At 47.6% G+C, this 22,805-nt stretch overlaps 1 protein-coding gene across 1 annotated transcript in view; it reads left to right on the forward strand.

Moving 5' to 3' along the window:
* The first annotated feature begins 365 nt into the window (after positions 1–365).
* GALNT11 (polypeptide N-acetylgalactosaminyltransferase 11) overlaps positions 366–22,805 on the forward strand; it is a 99,297-nt gene continuing 76,857 nt past the window's right edge. The window contains exons 1-2 of the mRNA XM_063921857.1: positions 366–517; positions 886–1,215. Of these exons, the coding sequence (XP_063777927.1) occupies positions 924–1,215 (292 nt within the window). The 5' untranslated portion in view covers positions 366–517; positions 886–923. The remainder of the gene's footprint in view (positions 518–885; positions 1,216–22,805) is intronic.

Below are 22,805 nucleotides of genomic sequence, written 5' to 3' on the forward strand. Positions count from 1 at the left end.
TGCTCTGGGCATCACGGGAATCACTAATACTGAGTACAGCGCCAGTGCACTTTCATGTAGTTTGCTCTCTGTATATGTTATGCTGTATAGCTACATGTATACAAGCCACACAACTAAAACGGAGCAAGTCTTTGGAATTGCATCTCTACTCTACCTCTCGCAAAACATTCGAAAACAACATCAGTGAGAACAAAAACATTCACGTGAAGTTAAGGTCGGCCATTTTCTTGGAGGGCAAACATCATTACTGAGCGGATCGGCCCCGGCAATATGTCTCCTTAACGGAGACACACACACAGACAACAATTTGACCTCTACGTCCACTTGCTTGTTTATAATGCCCATGAGCGTCGGGAAACCGCTGGCCACGCCCACACAGTGAATCGCCTCTCCTGATACAGCCTGGGGGCTGAGCCTCTGGCGCCGACGTCATGTAGTGGGAGGGGCTACATGTCTTGTCACCCAGCATTGGAGATCACGGGCAGTCTTCCCCAGACCACTCTGGAAAGGGGCCCAGGTAAGCGGCTGGCTGCAGGGCCCGGTTTTCGTGGTGTGTGGGCAGGAAGGGCATTTGGTGGGTGGCCAGTAGTTGCAGTCAGAGTTTGTGTAGCTGTAGCCCGGTCTGACATGATGTATCCCGGGATGCAGAGGCACATTAGTCCTGGAGACTGGGTTGTGTGACACATGGGCACCTGGGTGCCTGCCAGTGCCAGGTAGTATGTCAGTCAGAGCTTGCCAGGTTAATGTGCACACATAGTACAAGCCACTGATTAAGCTGACCTTGGTATATATTTGCAGGATGTTAACTCATGGAATGCAGATAATTCTAATTATGTGTTTTCTTTTTTATTTTATTCTGTCTCCTCTCTTCCAACCTTCTGGCAGGGAATTGAGAATGCACCCTCGACAATGCTAGGGGTACAATGGGCAGTGCCGCTCTCCGCTGTTTCTGCTATGGGTGCCTCTTCACCTCCGTGACCTGGACACTTCTGCTGTTTATTTATTTCAACTTTAGCGAGGAGAGCCAAGGCGTCAGATATGTGCCCATCAAGGGGCTAGAGCCATACCGACCACTGCCTAAGAAACCCTACCCCCGCTTCTCCCGGGAGTCCGCTGGCCTGCCTGATGGGTCCTACAAAGGTCGGGATAGAGAACCGTTTGGAAACCATGTTGGGGACTTTGTGGAAACCAATGGGAATTTCTCTCCAGAAATGGGTAAGGCATAGACTTTCTGCTGCCCGTTTTGCGCTCAGAGATGAGTTACTTGCAACATTTGTACAAGTGGTGGTGTAAGCAGTGAGGTGCAGGCTGGAAAGCCGTATCGTGAGTCAGTTTTTCAGAATGGGCCCTTTAAAACGTTCAATGTTCAGGGCATAAGCTGGCAAAAGTGTGCGCTGACTTGTGGTTTCAAGTTTCGGATGTTATGTAAAAATGTGTTTCACGTGGTATAGTTTGAACAGAGGGAATATTCATAAAGGGCTTGAAGGGTTACTCAATTGAAAATTCCTGATGGGTAGAGAGAGTCTGTAAAAATACAGGAATTTTGTAGATTATCATGGTCAATAGATAGAAAAAAAAAATGATTCCACGTTCGGCATTGTCTGTAACCAACCTGTGTTTTTCCTGTTGAAATAGTAATTTCAGCTGACAATATTCCTAGGCACAGCCAGTGATCATTTGGCAGGAGATAAATGATATGATTTATACCTGGTTTCAGTTCCCAAAACACTCTCTGTAACACAAATGCATCCATACTAATATTGCAACAGTATATAATGCAGCGGTTCTCAGCCTGGGGTATCCGCTGTGACGTGGAATGCAGTATGTAGGTGATAACTAGACACATAGGGAGAGCAGAGTCCCCACGATCTCTTCACCAGGTGTCTCAGTGGGACCCGGAAAATAAGGGAAAATCTTTTGACGGTATTTTCTGCACAGAAGAGATTACCTTGATTTATGAAATCCAGATGATTCTGTCACAGTGCCCCTAATGTCTGCATATGCTGCTATGGCATTGGCTGATAATATTGCATGTTACTACGTTTTACCAGTTTCTAGATAAATAATAAAGTTGTAAAACCATAAAAAGTTTTCAGTAAAGTTAAAAAAAATAAAAATTAAAAAGTCCATATATATTATATTTATAGAATGCGGTCACATGCCACTTCGCATCCCAAACCTGGGAATAGCAAGTGCAGGTTTGCACCCCAATCCTGGGAATGGCGAGTGCAGTGGATGACCCGGAACTTTTGCTCTCAAGCTGCAACCTAGCAGCAATGTGATACAATACCGTCACCTTGTTCTATAGTATTTTCTTCTGAGTAACGTCACCTTATGCGCATCACTTTTCTGTGACGTCACTGAATCCTGGCTAGCAGCACGCTCTGTGGGCACATTTATTACTCCTATATATAGTGGAACCTAAACATTTTTATGTAATAGTAATTATATGTATTAGAAATGTTTTGCTTTGCAAGTATTGTGGAAACAAATAACACAAATGGGCTGTCAGGGGTGTACCCAGGTGTAAACTTGAGAACCACTGCCCTACAGCTATGTTACTTACGGTGTATTCTGTGATCAATATTAAAGCCTTCCTTTTTTTATATTGAGCCCTACATTTAATTTTCATTGGAATGTGTAACTTTCCTCTGCTGCTATGTTACAGGTTTCCTGTATGGTCTATACTGTGTGTAAATTTAGAGGGCATGGGTCAGATTGCTTTGTGATGTTTTAGGTTGACCACCTCTTTCTGTCCCTCTCTGCTTGTGGCTTTTCCTCCTGGGAAATGATGTGTAAATAGATGGTGGTCATTTTGTACAATGGCCCTCATTCCGAGTTGTTCGCTTGTTAATTTCTCTGACGTCCTAAGTGGATGCTGGGGACTCCGTCAGGACCATGGGGAATAGCGGCTCCGCAGGAGAAAGGGCACAAAAGTAAAAGCTTTAGGATCAGGTGGTGTGCACTGGCTCCTCCCCCTATGACCCTCCTCCAAGCCTCAGTTAGGTTTTTGTGCCCGGCCGAGAAGGGTGCAATCTAGGTGGCTCTCCTAAAGAGCTGCTTAGAGTAAAAGTTTTATTAGGTTTTTTATTTTCAGTGAGTCCTGCTGGCAACAGGCTCACTGCAACGAGGGACTTAGGGGAGAAGAAGTGAACTCACCTGCGTGCAGGATGGATTGGCTTCTTAGGCTACTGGACACTAGCTCCAGAGGGACGATCACAGGTACAGCCTGGATGGGTCACCGGAGCCGCGCCGCCGACCCCCTTGCAGATGCTGAAGAGAGAAGAGGTCCAGAAATCGGCGGCTGAAGACTTCTCAGTCTTCATGAGGTAGCGCACAGCACTGCAGCTGTGCGCCATTGCTCTCAGCACACTTCACACCAACGGTCACTGAGGGTGCAGGGCGCTGGGGGGGGCGCCCTGGGCAGCAATGAAAATACCTATACTGGCTAAAAATACATCACATATAGCCTCTGGGGCTATATGGATGTATTTAACCCCTGCCAGGTTGTCAGAAAAACGGGAGAAGAAGCCCGCCGAAAAGGGGGCGGGGCCTATTCTCCTCAGCACACAGCGCCATTTTCCCTCACAGAACTGCTGGTGGGAAGGCTCCCAGGCTCTCCCCTGCACTGCACTACAGAAACAGGGTTAAAACAGAGAGGGGGGGGCACTTATTTGGCGATATGATTATATATTAAGATGCTATAAGGGGAAAACACTTATATAAAGGTTGTCCCTGTATAATTATAGCGTTTTGGTGTGTGCTGGCAAACTCTCCCTCTGTCTCCCCAAAGGGCTAGTGGGGTCCTGTCCTCTATCAGAGCATTCCCTGTGTGTGCTGGGTGTCGGTACGTGTGTGTCGACATGTATGAGGACGATGTTGGTGAGGAGGCGGAGCAATTGCCTGTAATGGTGATGTCACTCTCTAGGGAGTCGACACCGGAATGGATGGCGTATTTAGGGAATTACGTGATAATGTCAACACGCTGCAAGGTCGGTTGACGACATGAGACGGCCGGCAAACAAATTAGTACCTGTCCAGGCGTCTCAAACACCGTCAGGGGCTTTAAAACGCCCATTTACCTCAGTCGGTCGACACAGACACAGACGGGGACACTGACTTCAGTGTCGACGGTGAAGAAACAAACGTATTTTCCTTTAGGGCCACACGTTACATGTTAAGGGCAATGAAGGAGGTGTTGCATATTTCTGATACTACAAGTACCACAAAAAAGGGTATTATGTGGGGTGTGAAAAAACTACCTGTAGTTTTTCCTGAATCAGATAAATTAAATGAAGTGTGTGATGATGCGTGGGTTTCCCCCGATAGAAAATTATTGGCGGTATACCCTTTCCCGCCAGAAGTTATGGCGCGTTGGGAAACATCCCTTAGGGTGGATAAGGCGCTCACACGCTTATCAAAACAAGTGGCGTTACCGTCTCCAGATACGGCCGCCCTCAAAGAGCCAACTGATAGGAGGCTGGAAAATATCCTAAACAGTATATACACACATACTGGTGTTATACTGCGACCAGCGATCACCTCAGCCTGGATGGGCAGCGCTGGGGTGGCTTGGTCGGATTCCCTGACTGAAAATATTGATACCCTTGACAGGGACAGTATTTTATTGACTATAGAGCATTTAAAGGATGCATTTCTATATATGCGAGATGCACAGAGGGATATTTGCACTCTGGCATCAAGAGTAAGTGCGATGTCCATATCTGCCAGAAGATGTTTATGGACACGACAGTGGTCAGGTGATGCAGATTCCAAACGGCACATGGAAGTATTGCCGTATAAAGGGGAGGAGTTATTTGGGGTCGGTCCATCGGACCTGGTGGCCACGGCAACAGCTGGAAAATCCACCTTTTTTACCCCAAGTCACATCTCCGCAGAAAAAGACATCGTCTTTTCAGCCTCAGTCCTTTCGTCCCCATAAGGGCAAGCGGGCAAAAGGCCAGTCATATCTGCCCAGGGATAGAGGAAAGGGAAGAAGACTGCAGCAGGCAGCCCATTCCCAGGAACAGAAGCCCTCCACCGCTTCTGCCAAGTCCTCAGCATGACGCTGGGGCCGTACAAACAGGTGCGGTGGGGGGTCGTCTCAAGAGTTTCAGCACGCAGTGGGCTCACTCGCAAGTGGACCCCTGGATCCTACAAGTAGTATCCCAGGGGTACAGATTGGAAATTCGAGACGTCTCCCCCTCGCAGGTTCCTGAAGTTTGCTTTACCAACGTCTCCCTCCAACAGGGAGGCAGTATTGGAAACAATTCACAAGCTGTATTCCCAGCAGGTGATAATCAAAGTACCCCTCCTACAACAAGGAAAGGGGTATTATTCCACACTATATTGTGGTACTGAAGCCAGATGGCTCGGTGAGACCTATTCTAAATCTGAAATATTTGAACACTTACATACAAAGGTTCAAATCAAGATGGAGTCACTCAGAGCAGTGATAGCGAACCAGGAAGAAGGGGACTATATGGTGTCCCTGGACATCAGGGATGCTTACCTCCATGTCCCAATTTGCCCTTCTCACCAAGGGTACCTCAGGTTCGTGGTACAGAACTGTCACTATCAGTTTCAGACGCTGCCGTTTGGATTGTCCACGGCACCCCGGGTCTTTACCAAGGTAATGGCCGAAATGATGATTCTTCTTCAAAGAAAATGGACGATCGCCTGATAAGGGCAAGGTCCAGAGAACAGTTGGAGGTCGGAGTAGCACTATCTCAAGTAGTTCTACGACAGCACGGGTGAATTCTAAATATTCCAAAATCGCAGCTGTTTCCGACGACACGTCTACTGTTCCTAGGGATGATTCTGGACACAGTCCAGAAAAGGGTGTTTCTCCCGGAGAAGAAAGCCAGGGAGTTATCCGAGCTAGTCAGGAACCTCCTAAAACCAGGAAAAGTGTCAGTGCATCATTGCACAAGGGTCCTGGGAAAAATGGTGGCTTCTTACGAAGCGATTCCATTCGGCAGATTTCACGCAAGAACTTTTCAGTGGGATCTGCTGGAAAAATGGTCCGGATCGCATCTTCAGATGCATCAGCGGATAACCCTGTCTCCAAGGACAAGGGTGTTTCTTCTGCGGTGGCTGCAGAGTGCTCATCTACTAAAGGGCCGCAGATTCGGCATTCAGGACTGGGTCCTGGTAACCACGGATGCCAGCCTGAGAGGCTGGGGAGCAGTCACACAGGGAAAAAATTTCCAGGGAGTGTGATCAAGTCTGGAGACTTCTCTCCACATAAATATACTGGAGCTAAGGACAATTTGCAATGCTCTAAGCTTAGCAAGACCTCTGCTTCAAGGTCAGCCGGTATTGATCCAGTGGGACAACATCACGGCAGTCGCCCACGTAAACAGACAGGGCGGCACAAGAAGCAGGAGGGCAATGGCAGAAACTGCAAGGATTCTTCGCTGGGCGGAAAATCATGTGATAGCACTGTCAGCAGTGTTCATTCCGGGAGTGGAAAACTGGGAAGCAAACTTCCTCAGCAGGCACGACCTCCACCCGGGAAAGTGGGGACTTCATCGGGAAGTCTTCCACATGATTGTGAACCGTTGGGAAAGACCAAAGGTGGACATGATGGCGTCCCGCCTGAACAAAAAACTGGACAGGTATTGCGCCAGGTCAAGAGACCCTCAGGCAATAGCTGTGGACGTTCTGGTAACACCGTGGGTGTACCAGTCGGTGTATGTGTTCCCTCCTCTGCTTCTCATACCCAAGGTACTGAGAATTATAAGACGTAGAGGAGTAAGAACTATACTCGTGGCTCCGGATTGGCCAAGAAGGACTTGGTACCCGGAACTTCAAGAAATGCTCACAGAGGATTCATGGCCTCTGCCGCTAAGAAGGGACTTGCTTCAGCAAGTACCATGTCTGGTGCCTCCAGTGGCACTGTGGGATCTCAACGTAGTTCTGGGATTCCTCAAATCACATTGGTTTAAACCGCTCAAATCTGTGGATTTGAAATATCTCACATGGAAAGTGACCATGCTGTTGGCCCTGGCCTTGGCCAGGCGAGTGTCAGAATTGGCGGCTTTGTCTCACAAAAGCCCATATCTGATTGTCCATTCGGACAGGGCAGAGCTGCGGACTCGTCCCCAGTTTCTCCCTAAGGTGGTGTCAGCGTTTCACCTGAACCAGCTTATTGTGGTACTTGCGGCTACTAGGGACTTGGAGGACTCCAAGTTGCTAGATGTTGTCAGGGCCCTGAAAATATAGGTTTCCAGGACGGCTGGAGTCAGGAAAACTGACTTGCTGTTATCCTGTATGCACCCAACAAACTGGGTGCTCTTGCTTCTAAGCAGACGATTGCTAGTTGGATGTGTAGTACAATTCAGCTTGCACATTCTGTGGCAGGCCTGCCACAGCCAAAATATGTAAATGCCCATTCCACAAGGAAGGTGGGCTCATCTTGGGCGGCTGCCCGAGGGGTCTCGGCTTTACAACTTTGCCGAGCTGCTACTTGGTCAGGGGCAAACACGTTGAAAAATTCTACAAATTTGATACCCTGGCTGAGGAGGACCTGGAGTTCTCTCATTCGGTGCTGCAGAGTCATCCGCACTCTCCCGCCCGTTTGGGAGCTTTGGTATAATCCCCATGGTCCTGACGGAGTCCCCAGCATCCACTTAGGACGTCAGAGAAAATAAGAATTTACTTACCGATAATTCTATTTCTCGTAGTGGATGCTGGGCGCCCATCCCAAGTGCGGATTGTCTGCAATACTTGTACATAGTTATTGTTACAAAAATCGGGTTATTATTGTTGTGAGCCATCTTTTCAGAGGCTCCGCTGTTATCATGCTGTTAACTGGGTTCAGATCACAGGTTGTACAGTGTGATTGGTGTGGCTGGTATGAGTCTTACCCGGGATTCAAAATCCTTCCTTATTGTGTACGCTCGTCCGGGCACAGTATCCTAACTGAGGCTTGGAGGAGGGTCATAGGGGGAGGAGCCAGTGCACACCACCTGATCCTAAAGCTTTTACTTTTGTGCCCTGTATCCTGCGGAGCCGCTATTCCCCATGGTCCTGACGGAGTCCCCAGCATCCACTACGGACTACGAGAAATAGAATTATCGGTAAGTAAATTCTTATTTTTCTTCGCATCGCAGCGATTTTCTGCTAACTGCGCATGCGCAATGTTCGCACTGCGGCTGCGCCAAGTAAATTTGCTAAGAAGTTTGGTATTTTACTCACGGCATTACGAGGTTTTTTCTTCGTTCTGGTGATCGGAGTGTGATTGACAGGAAGTGGGTGTTTCTGGGCGGAAACTGGCCGTTTTATGGGTGTGTGTGAAAAAACGCTGCCGTTTCTGGGAAAAACGCGGGAGTGGCTGGAGAAATGGGGGAGTGTCTGGGCGAACGCTGGGTGTGTTTGTGACGTCAAACCAGGAACGAACAGCACTGAACTGATCGCACTGGAAGAGTAAGTCTTGAGCTACTCAGAAACTGCACAGAAAAATCTTTTCGCAATATTGCGATTCTTTCGTTCGCAATTCTGCTAAGCTAAGATTCACTCCCAGTAGGCGGCGGCTTAGCGTGTGCAATGCTGCTAAAAGCAGCTTGCGAGCGAACAACTCGGAATGAGGGCCAATTTTAGGGAAGAAACGGAATTACTGCGACTTGCCTGTACAAGGAATTGTGTTGTGATGGATAGTTAATTTTAGAGGCTTTTTAAAAGTGATGGAGGGTTTAAATAAGATTTTACTTACCGGTAAATCTATTTCTCGTAGTCCGTAGAGGATGCTGGGGACTCCGTAAGGACCATGGCGATAGACATGGGCACTTTAAGAAAGAATTTAGTTCCTGGTGTGCACTGGCTCCTCCCTCTATGCACCTCCTCCAGACCTCAGTTAGAGAAACTGTGCCCAGAGGAGATGGACAGTACAAGGAAAGGATTTTGTTAATCCAAGGGCAAGATTCATACCAGCCACACCAATCACACCGTATAACTTTGTGATAACTACCCAGTTAACAGTATGAAAACAACATATTATCAGTGCAAGACCGATGCAACTATAACGTAACCCTTATTGAAGCAATAACTATATACAAGTATTGCAGAAGAAGTCCGCACTTGGGACGGGCGCCCAGCATCCTCTACGGACTACGAGAAATAGATTTACCGGTAAGTAAAATCCTATTTTCTCTAACGTCCTAGAGGATGCTGGGGACTCCGTAAGGACCATGGGGATTATACCAAAGCTCCCAAACGGGCGGGAGAGTGCGGATGACTCTGCAGCACCGATTGAGCAAACAGGAGGTCCTCCTCAGCCAGGGTATCAAACCTATAGAATTCTGCAAAAGTGTTTGAACCCGACCAAGTAGCAGCTCGACACAGTTGTAGTGCCGAGACCCCCCGGGCAGCCGCCCAAGAAGAGCCCACCTTCCTAGTGGAATGGGCCTTGACCGATTTTGGTAACAGCAATCCAGCCGTAGAATGCGCCTGCTGAATCGTATTACAGATCCAGCGAGCAATAGTTTGCTTTGAAGCAGGGGCACCAATCTTGTTGGATGCATACAGGACAACAGCGCTTCAGTTTTCCTGACTCTAGCCGTTCTGGCCACGTAAATTTTCAAAGCCCTGACCACATCAAGTAACTCACGTGTAGCCACAGGCACCACAAAAGGTTGGTTCATATGAAAAGATGATACCACTTTCGGCAGAAATTGCGAACGGGTCCGCAATTCTGCTCTATCCATATGGAAAACCAGATGGGGGCTTTTATGTGACAAAGCCGCTAATTCTGACACACGTCTAGCCGAAGCCAAGGCTAATAACATGACCACCTTCCACGTGAGATATTTTAACTCCGCCGTTTTAAGTGGTTCAAACCAGTGTGACTTTAGGAAACTTAACACCACGCTAAGATCCCAAGGTGCCACCGGAGGCACAAAAGGAGGCTGAATACGCAGCACTCCTTTTACAAACGTCTGAACTTCTGGTAGAGAAGCCAACTCTTTTTGAAAGAAAATGGATAGGGCCGAAATCTGAACCTTAATAGAGCCTAAGTTTTAGGCCCAAATTCACTCCAGTTTGTAGGAAGTGAAGGGAATTCTTCCGTAGGAGCATTCCTGGCCTCACACCAAGAAACATATTTTCGCCATATACGGTGATAATGTTAAGATGTCATGTCCTTCCTAGCCTTTATCAGCGTAGGAATGACCTCATCCGGAATGCCTTTTTCCGTTAGAATCCGGCGTTCAACCGCCATACCGTCAAACGCAGCTGCGGTAAGTCTTGGAACAGACATGGGCCCTGTTGCAACAGGTCCAGCCTTAGAGGAAGAGGCCACGGATTTTCTGTAAGCATTTCCTGCAGATCCGGATACCAGATCCTTCGTGGCCAATCTGGAACAATGAGGATTGTTCTCACTCCTCCTTTTTCTTATTATTCTCAACCCTTGGGTATGAGAGGAAGAGGAGGAAATACATAGACTGACTGGAACACCCACGGTGTCACTAGGGCGTCTACCGCTACTGCCTGAGGGTCTCTTGACCAGGCGCAATATCTCTGCAGCTTTTTGTTGAGGCGGGACGCCATCCTGTCTATCTGTGGCAGTCCCCACCGAACTGCAATCTGTGCAAAGACTTCCTGATGAAGTCTCCACTCTCCAGGACGTATGTCTGGTGAGGAAGTCTGCTTCCCAGTTGTTCACTTCCGGAATGAACACTGTTGACAGTGCTCTTACATGATTCTCCGCCCAGCGAAGAATTCTGGTGGCTTTCGCCATCGCCACTCTGCTCCTTGTGCCGCCTTGGCGGTTTACATGAGCTACTGCGGTGACGTTGTCTGACTGGATCAGAACCGGTTGGTCGCGAAGAAAGGTCTTCGCTTGACGTAGGGCGTTGTATATGGCCCTTAGTTCCAATATGTTGATGTGAAGACAAGTCTCTTGACTTGACCAATAATCTTGGAAATTTCTTCCCTGTGTGACTGCTCCCCAGCCTCTGAGGCTCGCGTCCGTGGTCACCAGGATCTAGTCCTGAATGCCGAATCTGCGGCCCTCTAGAAGGTGAGCACTCTGCAGCCACCACAGGAGAGATACCCTGGCCCTGGGCGATAGGGTGATCAACTGATGAATCTGTAGATGTGACCCGGACCACTTGTCCAGTAGGTCCTATTGGAAAGTCCTCGCATGGAACCTGCTGAAGGGAATGTTTTTCCCAGGACTCGAGTGCAGTGATGCGCTGACACCTGTCTTGGTTTCAATAGGTCCCTGACTAGAGTCATGAGTTCCTGGGCCTTCTCTATCTGAAGGTAAACCCATTTCTGGTCTGTATCCAGAATCCGACCCAAGAAGGGCAGACGAGTTATAGGAACCAACTGTGACCTCGGGAAATTGAGAATCCAGCCGTGTTGCTGTGACCCCTTCAGCGAAAGTGACACGCTGTTCAACAACTGCTCTTTTGATCTCGCCCTTAATAGGAGATCGTCCAAGTATGGGACAACTGTGACTCCTTGCTTGCGTAGGAGCACTATTATTTCCGCCAATTACCCTGAAATTGGTAATGACAATCCTGTATCGCAATTGTCAGGTACGCCTGATGCGGTGGATAAATGGGAACATGAAGGTATGCAGCCTTTATGTTTAGATACACCATCAAATCCCCCCCTTCCAGGCTGGCGATGATCGCTCTGGCCGATTCCACTTTAAATTTGAACCTTTTCCCGTATAGGTTCAGAGATTTTAATTTTAAAAATAGGTCTGACCGAACCGTACGGTTTCGAGACTACAGCCAAGGTTGAGTCATATCGCCTTCCTTGTTGCAGGAGGGGAACCTTGAGCACCACCTGTTGGAGATACAATGTGTGAATTGTATTTCATATTATCTCCCTAATAATAATAACCAGCATTATCTCCCTAATAATAACAAGCATTCGGCCCGGGGATTGTGCAACAACCCCAGGATAAGGGACATTTTAATCGTGCGGGTCCCATGGGGACATTGGATCAAGCGGCAAGTGATCAATCTATATATGTATGGTGACTATAAGCTCATTAGTGCAGTGAGACCTATTTCATTTAAATATTTTATTGTAATTTTAATTCATTAAATATTATTGTAATTTCATCGACAATCCATCTCAATCAGCGCTGTCTTATTTCTGTTTTTCTTGCTTGTATGTATGATGTTATAGGTGTGACTAGCCTATCTAGACAGCTGCTAAATACACATTAATTGGAGCCACAGCTTGAGTGCCCCTTCCGACTTGGTTATTTCTGTTCTTGCACATAATGTCTCTTTGGGCATGTTTTACACACACACACACACACACACACACACACACACACACACACACACACACACACATTATATATATATATATATATATATATATATATATATATATATATATATATATATATATATATATATATATATATATATATATATATACACACACATACTAGGGTCAATACCATGGTATCCTTATCTAGGGTTTCAATCTCCGCTGATAAGGTATCTGTCCACGCTGGTACAGCGCTATGAACCCATGCCGACACAATCGCCGGTCTGAGTAGTGTACCAGAATGTGTGTAAATGGACTTCAAAGTACTTTTACTGCAAGCTATCTGCAGCATCCCTGAGGATAGCTGTTAAGTCAGCGCTACCTTTTGGGTAAACGTGACAAAGCTTTGCCCACCCTAGGGGAAGATTCCCATCGTATCCTGGCCCTAGTAGGGAAAGGATACTCCCTGAGAATTCTTTTTGGGAAGCTGCAGCTTCTTGTCTGGAGATTCCCGCTCTTTTTCTTCATGAGAGGAGGGAAATTTACCTCAGCTTTCTTCCCCTTAAACATGTGTACCCTCGTGTCAGGGACAGATGAGTCATCAGTGATACGCAAAACGTCTTTTAGTACAATAATCATATATTGAATACTTTTTTCTGCCAGTTTTGGCTGTAACTTTGCATTATTGTAGTCGACACTGGAGTCAGACTCTGTGTCGATATCAGTGTCTACTATTTTGGATAGTGAGCATTGTGAGACTCTGAAGGTCTCTGCGACATAGGGACAGACCTGTGTAGATTCACTGTCTGTTCTCTAATCTTTTGTGCAATAAAGTTACCTCAGCACTTTATTTCACATATCCAATCAGGTGTCGGCGTTGTCGACGGAGACACCACACACACACACACACACACACACACACACACACACACACACACACACACACACACACACACACACACACTTGCTCCATCTCCTCCTTAGGAGAGCCTTTTACCTCAGACATGTCGACACACACGTACCGACACACCACACACTCAGGGAATGCTCATCTGAAGGTAATTCCCCCACAAGGCAATTTGGAGAGACAGAGAGAGAGTATGCCAGCACACACCCTGGCGCTATATGACCCAGGAAAAAACACAGCAATTTAATGTTTACCCAGTAGCGCTGTTATTATCTGCGCCGAATTATGTGCCCCCTCTCTACTTTAAAACCCTCTCTTCTACCGTGGTATAAGCAGGGGAGAGTCCGGGGAGCTTCCTCTCAGCGGTGCTGTGGAGAAAAACATGGTGCTGGTAAGTGCTGAGGAAGAAGCCCCGCCCCCCTCGACGGCGGGCTTCTGTCCCGCTAAAAGTGTAAAATTGGCGGGGGCTCATGCTGTGCGTTACCTCAGTGAAGATCATGAAGTCTTCTGCCGCCTCTGAAGTCTTCTTTTCTTCTCATACTCACCCGGCTTCTATCTTCCTGCTCTGCGAGGGGGACGGCGGCGCGGCTCCGGGACGGACGGCGAGGGTGAGATCCTGCGTACCAATCCCTCTGGAGCTAATGGTGTCCAGTAGCCTAAGAAGCAGGACCTAGCTTCAGAGAGTAGGGCTGCTTCTCTCCCCTCAGTCCCACGATGCAGGGAGTCTGTTGCCAGCAGAGCTCCCTGAAAATAAAAAACCTAACAAAATACTTTCTATCAGTAAACTCAGGAGAGCTCACTGAAAAGCACCCAGCTCGTCTGGGCACAGTATCAAACTGAGGTCTGGAGGAGGGGCATAGAGGGAGGAGCCAGTGCATACCAGGAACTAAATTCTTTCTTAATGTGCCCATGTCTCCTGCGGAGCCCGTCTATCCCCATGGTCCTTACGGAGTCCCCAGCATCCTCTAGGACGTTAGAGAAATTAAAAGTATAATTAAGTATAGATTATTTAACAATCTACCCTGCTTGTCAGTCTCCTGGGAGGGTTTTCTTAACTTACTTCAACTGTTGCGTTAACTGCAAAATGTTCCTGCTCTCGGCACTGTAGACAAGGATGGCGTACATAGAGACGCAGCCCTGCCGAGGGACAGCTAAGAAGTGACTGGCATATGAGGGGCAGTATTGGGCAAAGCTTTGTCTTCCAGTACATACGTCTCATGTGAGCAAGTTTTGGGAGGGGGTGGCTGCAATGGAACAATGGAGTGCCACTTCACTGTACAGTAACGGGTCAGGGGGTCTTATGTATGTATTTTATAATACAGGATTTGAAGACCTCTAGACACGGAATAGAGCATGGTCCCCCCCCCACCATTGCTAGGGGTACAACAGGCAGTATAGAATTCTCCTACTTGATCCCAGGAGAGGCTTCCTCAGGTGTGTTGCCCAGTATGCAGTTTCTGCCTCTGCCAGGCCAGTGGCCTGTATAGAATACTGATAACATTCTGAAGTTTCTATGTAACCTTCTCAGGAGCTTACCAGACCTGAAGGTTGAGATAAACATGTGATAGTGTATGGGTCTAAAGATACTTCCTCTCAGTAATGCTATTGAAGAACATGGCAGCCAGCAACCGACTTAGTCATACCAATGGATGGCCTGTTGTTTCCGATTAGGTAGCTAAGCTAGTTGGGTGGTCTGAATGAATGACTGTCACTTGGTGATGGCACATGTGCCAATGTAGTCATGCCTCCTCTGAATCAAAATGCCTTCTGATTTGATGTAATTTGCATAAAAAATGCCATATCATGTGTGCGCACTCCTGCCAACAATCATTATGGGCTCGGGCAAAAGACATCACATCCCAATATGTCCAAACCCCACTCTTTCCAGACAAAGCCACTCCCTTTTGTTTCAAGCCACACCACATTCTGTGACCGGAAATATGATGCTGGAGAGATTTAAACGAGTTTTATATTCAGTTCCCTTTTATTTTGTTCAGAAACCTTCTAGAAGTGATAATGTAGTATGTTGGTATCTAAATTGCAGAAAAAAAGTAGGAAAACCAGCTACTATAAAATATATTTCTCTAACGTCCTAGTGGATGCTGTGGACTCCGTAAGGACCACGGGGAATAGACTGGCTCCGCAGAGACTGGGCACTCTAAAGAAAGATTTAGTACTATCTGGTGTGCACTGGCTCCTCCCTCTATGCCCCTCCTCCAGTTAGAATCTGTGCCCGGACAGAGCTGGGTGCTTTTAGTGAGCTCTCCTGAGCTTGCTAATAAGAAAGTATTTTAGTTAGGTTTTTTATTTTCAGAGCGCTTCTGCTGGCAACAGACTCTCTGCTACGTGGGACTGAGGGGAGAGAAGCAAACCTACTAACTGCGGCTAGGTTGCTCTTCTTAGGCTACTGGACACCATTAGCTCCAGAGGGATCGAACACAGGACCTGACCTTGTCGTCCGTTCCCGGAGCCGCGCCGCCGTCCTTCTCGCAGAGCCAGAAGACAGAAGCCGGCAGAAGCGGAGAAGACATCGAAATCGGCGGCAGAAGACTCCTGTCTTCACATGAGGTAGCGCACAGCACTGCAGCTGTGCGCCATTGCGCCCACACTAACCCACACACTCCGGTCACTGTAGGGTGCAGGGCGCAGGGGGGGGGCGCCCTGGGCAGCAATTGATACCTCCTGGCAAAAGCTGCATATAGACAGTTGGACACTGTTATATGCATGAGCCCCCGCCATTATTTTTACACAAAATCGCGGGACAGAAGCCCGCCGCTGAGGGGGCGGGGCCTTCTTCCTCAGCACTCACCAGCGCCATTTTCCTTCCACAGCTCCGCTGAGAGGAAGCTCCCCAGGCTCTCCCCTGCAGAATCACGGTAGAAGGGTAAAAAAAGAGAGGGGGGGGGCCACATAAATTTAGGCGCATTAATCATATACAGCAGCTACGGGGTAAACACTAACTTACTGTGTAATCCCTGGGTTATATAGCGCTGGGGTGTGTGCTGGCAAACTCTCTCTCTGTCTCTCCAAAAGGCCTTGTGGGGGTCCTGTCCTCATTTAGAGCTTCCCCCTGTGTGTGTGGTGAGTCGGTACGCGTGTGTCGACATGTTTGACGAAGAGGGCTATGTGGAGGCAGAGCAAGTGCAGTTGACTGACGTGTCGCCGCCGACGGTGCCAACACCTGATTGGATGGATATGTGGAAGGTGTTAAATGATAATGTAAACTCCTTGCATAAAAGGTTGGATAAAGCTGATACCTCGGGCCAGTCAGGGTCTCAACCCATGCCTGATCCTACAGCGCAGAGGGCCTCAGGGTCTCAAAAGCGCCCACTATCCAAAATGGTTGACACAGATGTCGACACGGATTCTGACTCCAGTGTCGACGACGATGATGCAAAATTGCAACCGAAAATGACAAAAACCTATACGCTACATGATTCTAGCGATGAAGGATGTTTTACACATATCAGAGGTGAACCCTGTCCCTGACAAGAGGGTTTATACTGTATGTATGAGGAGAAAAAGCAAGAGGTGACTTTTCCCCCTTCACATGAGTTAAATGAGTTATGTGAAAGAGCGAGGGATTCCCCAGATAAGAAAGTCCTGATTTCCAAAAGGTTACTTATGGCGTACCCTTTCCCGCCAGAGGACAGGGTGCGCTTGGAATCCTCCCCTAGGGTAGATAAAGCTCTCACACGCTTATCTAAGAAGGTGGCCCTGCCGCCACAGGATACGGCCGCCCTAAAGGATCCTGCAGATAGAAAGCAGGAAAGTATCCTGAAATCTGTTTATACACATTCAGGGACTCTACTGAGGCCGGCAATTGCGTCGGCCTGGATGTGTAGTGCTGTAGCGGCGTGGACAGATAATCTGTCTGAGGAAATGGATACCTTGGACAGGGATACCATTATGCTGACCCTGGGGCATATAAAAGACACTGTCCTATATATGAGGGATGCCCAGAGGGACATTTGCCTACTGGGCTCTAGAATTAATGCAATGTCCATTTCTGCCAGGAGGGTCCTGTGGACTCTGCAGTGGACAGGTGATGCCGACTCCAAAAAACACATGGAGGTGTTACCTTACAAGGGTGAGGAATTGTTTGGGGACGGTCTCTCGGACCTGGTTTCCACAGCTACTGCTGGGAAGTCAAACTTTTTGCCATATATTCCCTCACAACCTAAGAAAGCACCGTATTACCAAATGCAGTCCTTTCGTGCAAAAAAAAAGCAAGAAGGTCAGAGGTGCTTCCTTTCTTGCTAGAGGCAGGGGCAGAGGAAAAAAGCTGCACCTTACAGCTAGTTCCCAGGAACAGAAGTTCTCCCCGGCTTCCACTAAATCCACCGCATGACGCTGGGGCTCCACGGGTGGAGCCAGGAGCGGTGGGGGTGTGCGTCTCCGACATTTCAGCCACCAGTGGGTTCGCTCACAGGTGGATCCCTGGGCTATACAGATTGTATCTCAGGGATACAAGCTGGAATTCGAGGTGATGCCCCCTCAACGTTACCTAAAATCGGCCCTCCCAGCTTCCCCCATAGAAAAGGAAGTAGTGGTAGCGGCAATTCACAAGCTATTTCTCCAGCAGGTGGTGGTAAAGGTTCCCCTTCTTCAACAGGGAAAGGGATACTACTCCACAATGTTTGTGGTACCGAAACCGGACGGTTCGGTCAGACCTATATTAAATTTAAAGTTCCTGAACATTTATCTGAAAAGATTCAAGTTCAAAATGGAATCGCTCAGGGTGGTCATTGCAAGCCTGGAAGAGGGGGATTTTATGGTGTCTCTGGACATCAAGGATGCTTACTTGCATGTCCCCATTTATCCGCCTCATCAGGAGTACCTCAGATTTGTGGTACAGGACTGTCATTACCAATTCCAGACGTTGCCGTTTGGGCTCTCCACGGCACCGAGAATATTTACCAAGGTAATGGCAGAAATGATGGTGATCCTGAGAAAGCAAGGAGTCACAGTTATCCCATACTTGGACGATCTCCTCATAAAGGCGAGGTCAAGGGAGCAGTTGCAGATCAGCGTAGCGCACTCTCAGGAAGTGTTGCAACAGCATGGCTGGATTCTGAATATCCCAAAGTCGCAGCTGATTCCTACGACGCGTCTGCCCTTTCTGGGCATGATTCTGGACACAGACCAGAAACCAGAAGAAGGTGTTTCTCCCGACGGAGAAGGCTCAAGAGCTTGTGACTCTAGTCAGAGACCTCTTAAAACCGAAACAGGTGTCGGTGCATCACTGCACGCGAGTCCTGGGAAAGATGGTGGCATCGTACGAAGCCATTCCCTTCGGCAGATTCCATGCGAGGATCTTTCAATGGGATCTGTTGGACAAGTGGTCCGGATCGCATCTTCAGATGCATCGGCAGATCACCCTGTCCCCCAGGGCCAGGGTGTCTCTTCTGTGGTGGCTACAGAGTGCTCACCTTCTCGAGGGCCGCAGGTTCGGCATACAGGACTGGGTCCTGGTGACCACGGATGCGAGCCTCCGAGGGTGGGGGGCAGTCACTCGGAAGAAACTTCCAAGGGTTGTGGTCAAGTCAGGAGGCTTGTCTGCACATAAATATCCTGGAACTAAGGGCCATATTCAACGCCCTGAGTCAAGCGGAGCCCCTGCTTCGCAACCAACCGGTGCTGATTCAGTCAGACAACATCACCGCGGTGGCTCATGTAAACCGCCAGGGCGGCACAAGAAGCAGTCGCGATGGCGGAAGCCACCAGGATTCTTCGGTGGGCGGAGAATCACGTGCAAGCATTGTCAGCAGTGTTCATTCCGGGGGTGGACAACTGGGAAGCAGACTTCCTCAGCAGGCACGACCTTCACCCGGGAGAGTGGGGACTTCATCACGAAGTCTTCATTCAGATTACAAATCGATGGGAACTGCCACAGGTGGACATGATGGCGTCCAGTCTCAACAAAAAGCTACAACAGTATTGCGCCAGGTCAAGAGACCCTCAGGCGATAGCTGTGGACGCCCTGGTAACACCGTGGGTGTTCCAGTCGGTCTATGTGTTTCCTCCTCTTCCTCTCATACCCAAGGTGCTGAGAATCGTAAGAAGAAGAGGAGTGAGAACAATACTCATTGTTCAGGATTGGCCAAGAAGGTCTTGGTACCCGGAACTGCAATAAATGCTCACAGAGGACCCATGGCCTCTGCCTCTCAGACAGGACCTGTTGCAACAGGGGCCCTGCCTGTTCCAAGACTTACCGCGGCTGCGTTTGACGGCATGGCGGTTGAACGCCGGATCCTAGCGGAAAAAGGCATTCCGGAGGAAGTTATTCCTACGCTGATAATGCTTTGCTGTCACGTCCTTCCTAGCCTTTATCACCGCATATGGCGTAAATATGTTGCTTGGTGTGAGGCCAGGAAGGCCCCTACAGAGGAATTCCAACTGGGCAGATTTCTGCACTTTCTACAGTCTGGAGTGACTATGGGCTTGAAGTTGGGATCCATAAAGGTCCAGATTTCGGCCCTATCCATTTTCTTTCAAAAGGAACTGGCGTCTCTTCCTGAAGTTCAGACATTTGTTAAGGGAGTGCTGCATATTAAGCCCCCTTTTGTGCCACCAGTGGCACCTTGGGATCTCAACGTGGTGTTGGGTTTCATGAAATCCCACTGGTTTGAACCACTTAAGACCGTGGAGCTAAAGTATCTCACGTGGAAGGTGGTCATGCTATTGGCCTTAGCTTCGGCTAGGCGTGTGTCAGAATTGGCGGCTTTGTCATGTAAAAGCCCTGATAAAGCTAAATATTTATCGTATATAAAACACTTTAAGAGGTCTAAGAACACTGTACGCTATCTACGTAAGAAGTACCGTAAGGGTACGCCAGTTGCGTAACGATCGCTCAACCGTAGTCGAGACGCTCAAGCGTCACGTTCGCTTACGGCCCAGAGATCACAGGCAGGCACGCTATTGGCTGCCGACTAACGTAATGATTCGCTATAGCGTAGCGGACGCTTGGGACCACGAGGAGATCTCCAGCGGTGCAGACGCTTACGACGTTAAACCTTTATATCTATACCATTAACAACTAAATATACAGTAAACCTTAGTGTGGTGATAGAGTGTAAATGCAACCTGGTGTAACCTGATTAACTACAAAGCTGCTTGGGCGTCACCGACGCTCAGGGAATACTTAACACTATAAGAAATACACAGATACCTGGGCTTAGGGTCCAAAACCTATTATATGTATTATGACTATTATACTTGCAAAAGAATCACAGTACAAAGCATACACTACAATATAACATAGACTAACTAACCAGATAATTACACAGGAAATACCATACAATACAATACAATACAATCAAGGGAAAATAAGGGAAAAAGAGAGGAGAGAGAGATGGCTCATAATAACATCAAGACAATATGACTGCGGAGAAAACTTACGCACAAGGGGAAACGATCGCATGCGCCTCGATATCCAGCTCCCGATTATCAGCAATGAGAACCGTTGAAGAGAGTGAACTGGATACGGTCGGCCTGCCTATTTATGCCCCACACACAATACAATTCAATGGTCCCTACAATCTCATTGTTCATTGGACACAGGAATTCGGCTTCGCATTATAACAAAAGGTCATAGGTTGATTCATACAGGTGGGCTGTGACTGTTTCCAACTGTTCAGGTGGGTGGGATACTGAGTTTCCCGCCGCATGACTAAATAAGAACAAATAATAGTAAATGGACATAAACTTCTTATGTCCATAACTATTCGCACGAGCGATTAATCCGCTCCAAACCAACACCGGAATATTGCTATTTAAATACTCTTCCGATGGGTACCAAACACCACTGTATGACCCCTGTTAGACCCTTCGTACAATACAAAGAGGGATCTCTCTGTTCAGGAACATGCTATGTTAACTAAACTTTCAGAATCTATCAAAGGGACCATGATCTACAAAATACATTATTACTGAAAATATGTAACGATTGAGTCGCACGCTACGATCACATAAACTCTACCGTAAATACGCATACCGTGCGCCTGCGGGTGCCCGCGACTGTGAGTATGTGCACGTACGGGAGAGCGTACGCATGCGCAGTGCGGACCAGTATGAGGTGCAAATATGGCAGTGTGTGTAGAGATATTTTTCTGACTTTGACAGTCCACCCTTTGGCAGTCAACAATAACTGCCACTTCCTGAAAACATTTCAAAAAGAGAAAAATATATGTTAGGGGTTAATACATTTACATGGTTGGGTAAAGGAGGAGAGAGGAGAAGGTGTGAAGAGGGTATGACCTAGTGAGATAGCAGAAGCATGTGTGTATGAATCCGTGCTTGGGGGTCATGTATCATCGTGCCGTACGTGTTTTAAATCAAGCTTCGAGGTATTGCGAAGTATACATTTGAATTCCTTCTTATCCCGCGGTACGGGTCTGTGGATGGGCTGTCAAACTTTACCGAGCTCTTTTTGGCTTTGGTTGTAACAAAATGGGGGAGCACATTTTAGTTGATGATACATGAATGGGGGAGATATGTGATTGCTGATATCTGTGCCTGTATTCCCTATCGACTATGTGTGTCATTACCTGAGGGTTGTAGAAATGAAGAAAAGACATAATTACGGTAAATGCGGTGGTATTCTATGTCAGGTAAATGTACATTCGTCGATTGAGGTCTTGTTTGGTGTCTGTTGAATGCAGTCTTCTTTGTGCTTTTGCCCATAAGGTGCGAGCAAAGCTGTCAATGTCCATAGATTTACAAAAGTGTTGGGCTAGCGTAATTTTAAAATTTCTAGGGAAACTGGGGATCCATGGCATAGTTCATCAAAAATCTGTGTATCAGGTTGTCAAACTTCTTCTTTAATCCCTCTGTTGTCTGTATATCGGCTCATCAAATTCCTCGTCCAAGTGGGTCTTGTTACCTTGGAGAAAACGGAAAAACAGGTGAAAGAAACGGACTGTAGAAATCGCATTTTCATCACATCATTGTTTCTACATTTGGGTCATAAATCAAGTCCAGGTTAATTACAGTTTCCTCACTCCTTAAACTCATTACCCTAGTACGATGATTGCACTTCATTAAAGCCTGACCGCATCTAAATATCAATCCAATCGATATGACAACACCTAAGATACATAGGAGAAACTTCCCAACATCCATTATGACTCCTTGAGCCCAGTCTCCTAAACCAGAAAACCAATTTCGCGGGTTCAACCATGACACCCAACCAGTCAGCTCATTACCTACAGCAGCAAGAGTGAGATTGTGTCTCCTGCGAAATTCCCACTTCAATTGGAGAATATCGTCCATCTTTTGGTCTATGACCTCGACCGGATCCTCGGTGCTATTCGTAATATATGTGCAACATTTCACGCCGTATTGTGTTGCCAGTGTGACACAATATCCGCCTGTCACTGCTGTGAGGTAATTGAGAACCATTCTATGCTGTACCAGTTCTGTTTTGTAAGCCTGAAGTTCTCTTCCAGTATACCTAAACGTGTCATCATACATTTCAGTGATATTATCTAACAAATTGGCGAGTGCAGAAATGTATTTATAATTCAGCACTCCTCTAGCGGTGCGGGTGAAATCTAACGCGATTAAGAATTGAATCCCGGTGGATTCACTTATCAGATCAGAGGCCGGATGCTCTGTCTTCTCTATCAGGTGCCTTTTAACAACGTGCTCGTAATGG

The sequence above is a fragment of the Pseudophryne corroboree genome, chromosome 5, assembly GCF_028390025.1.
Source record: "Pseudophryne corroboree isolate aPseCor3 chromosome 5, aPseCor3.hap2, whole genome shotgun sequence".
NCBI lineage: Eukaryota > Metazoa > Chordata > Amphibia > Anura > Myobatrachidae > Pseudophryne > Pseudophryne corroboree.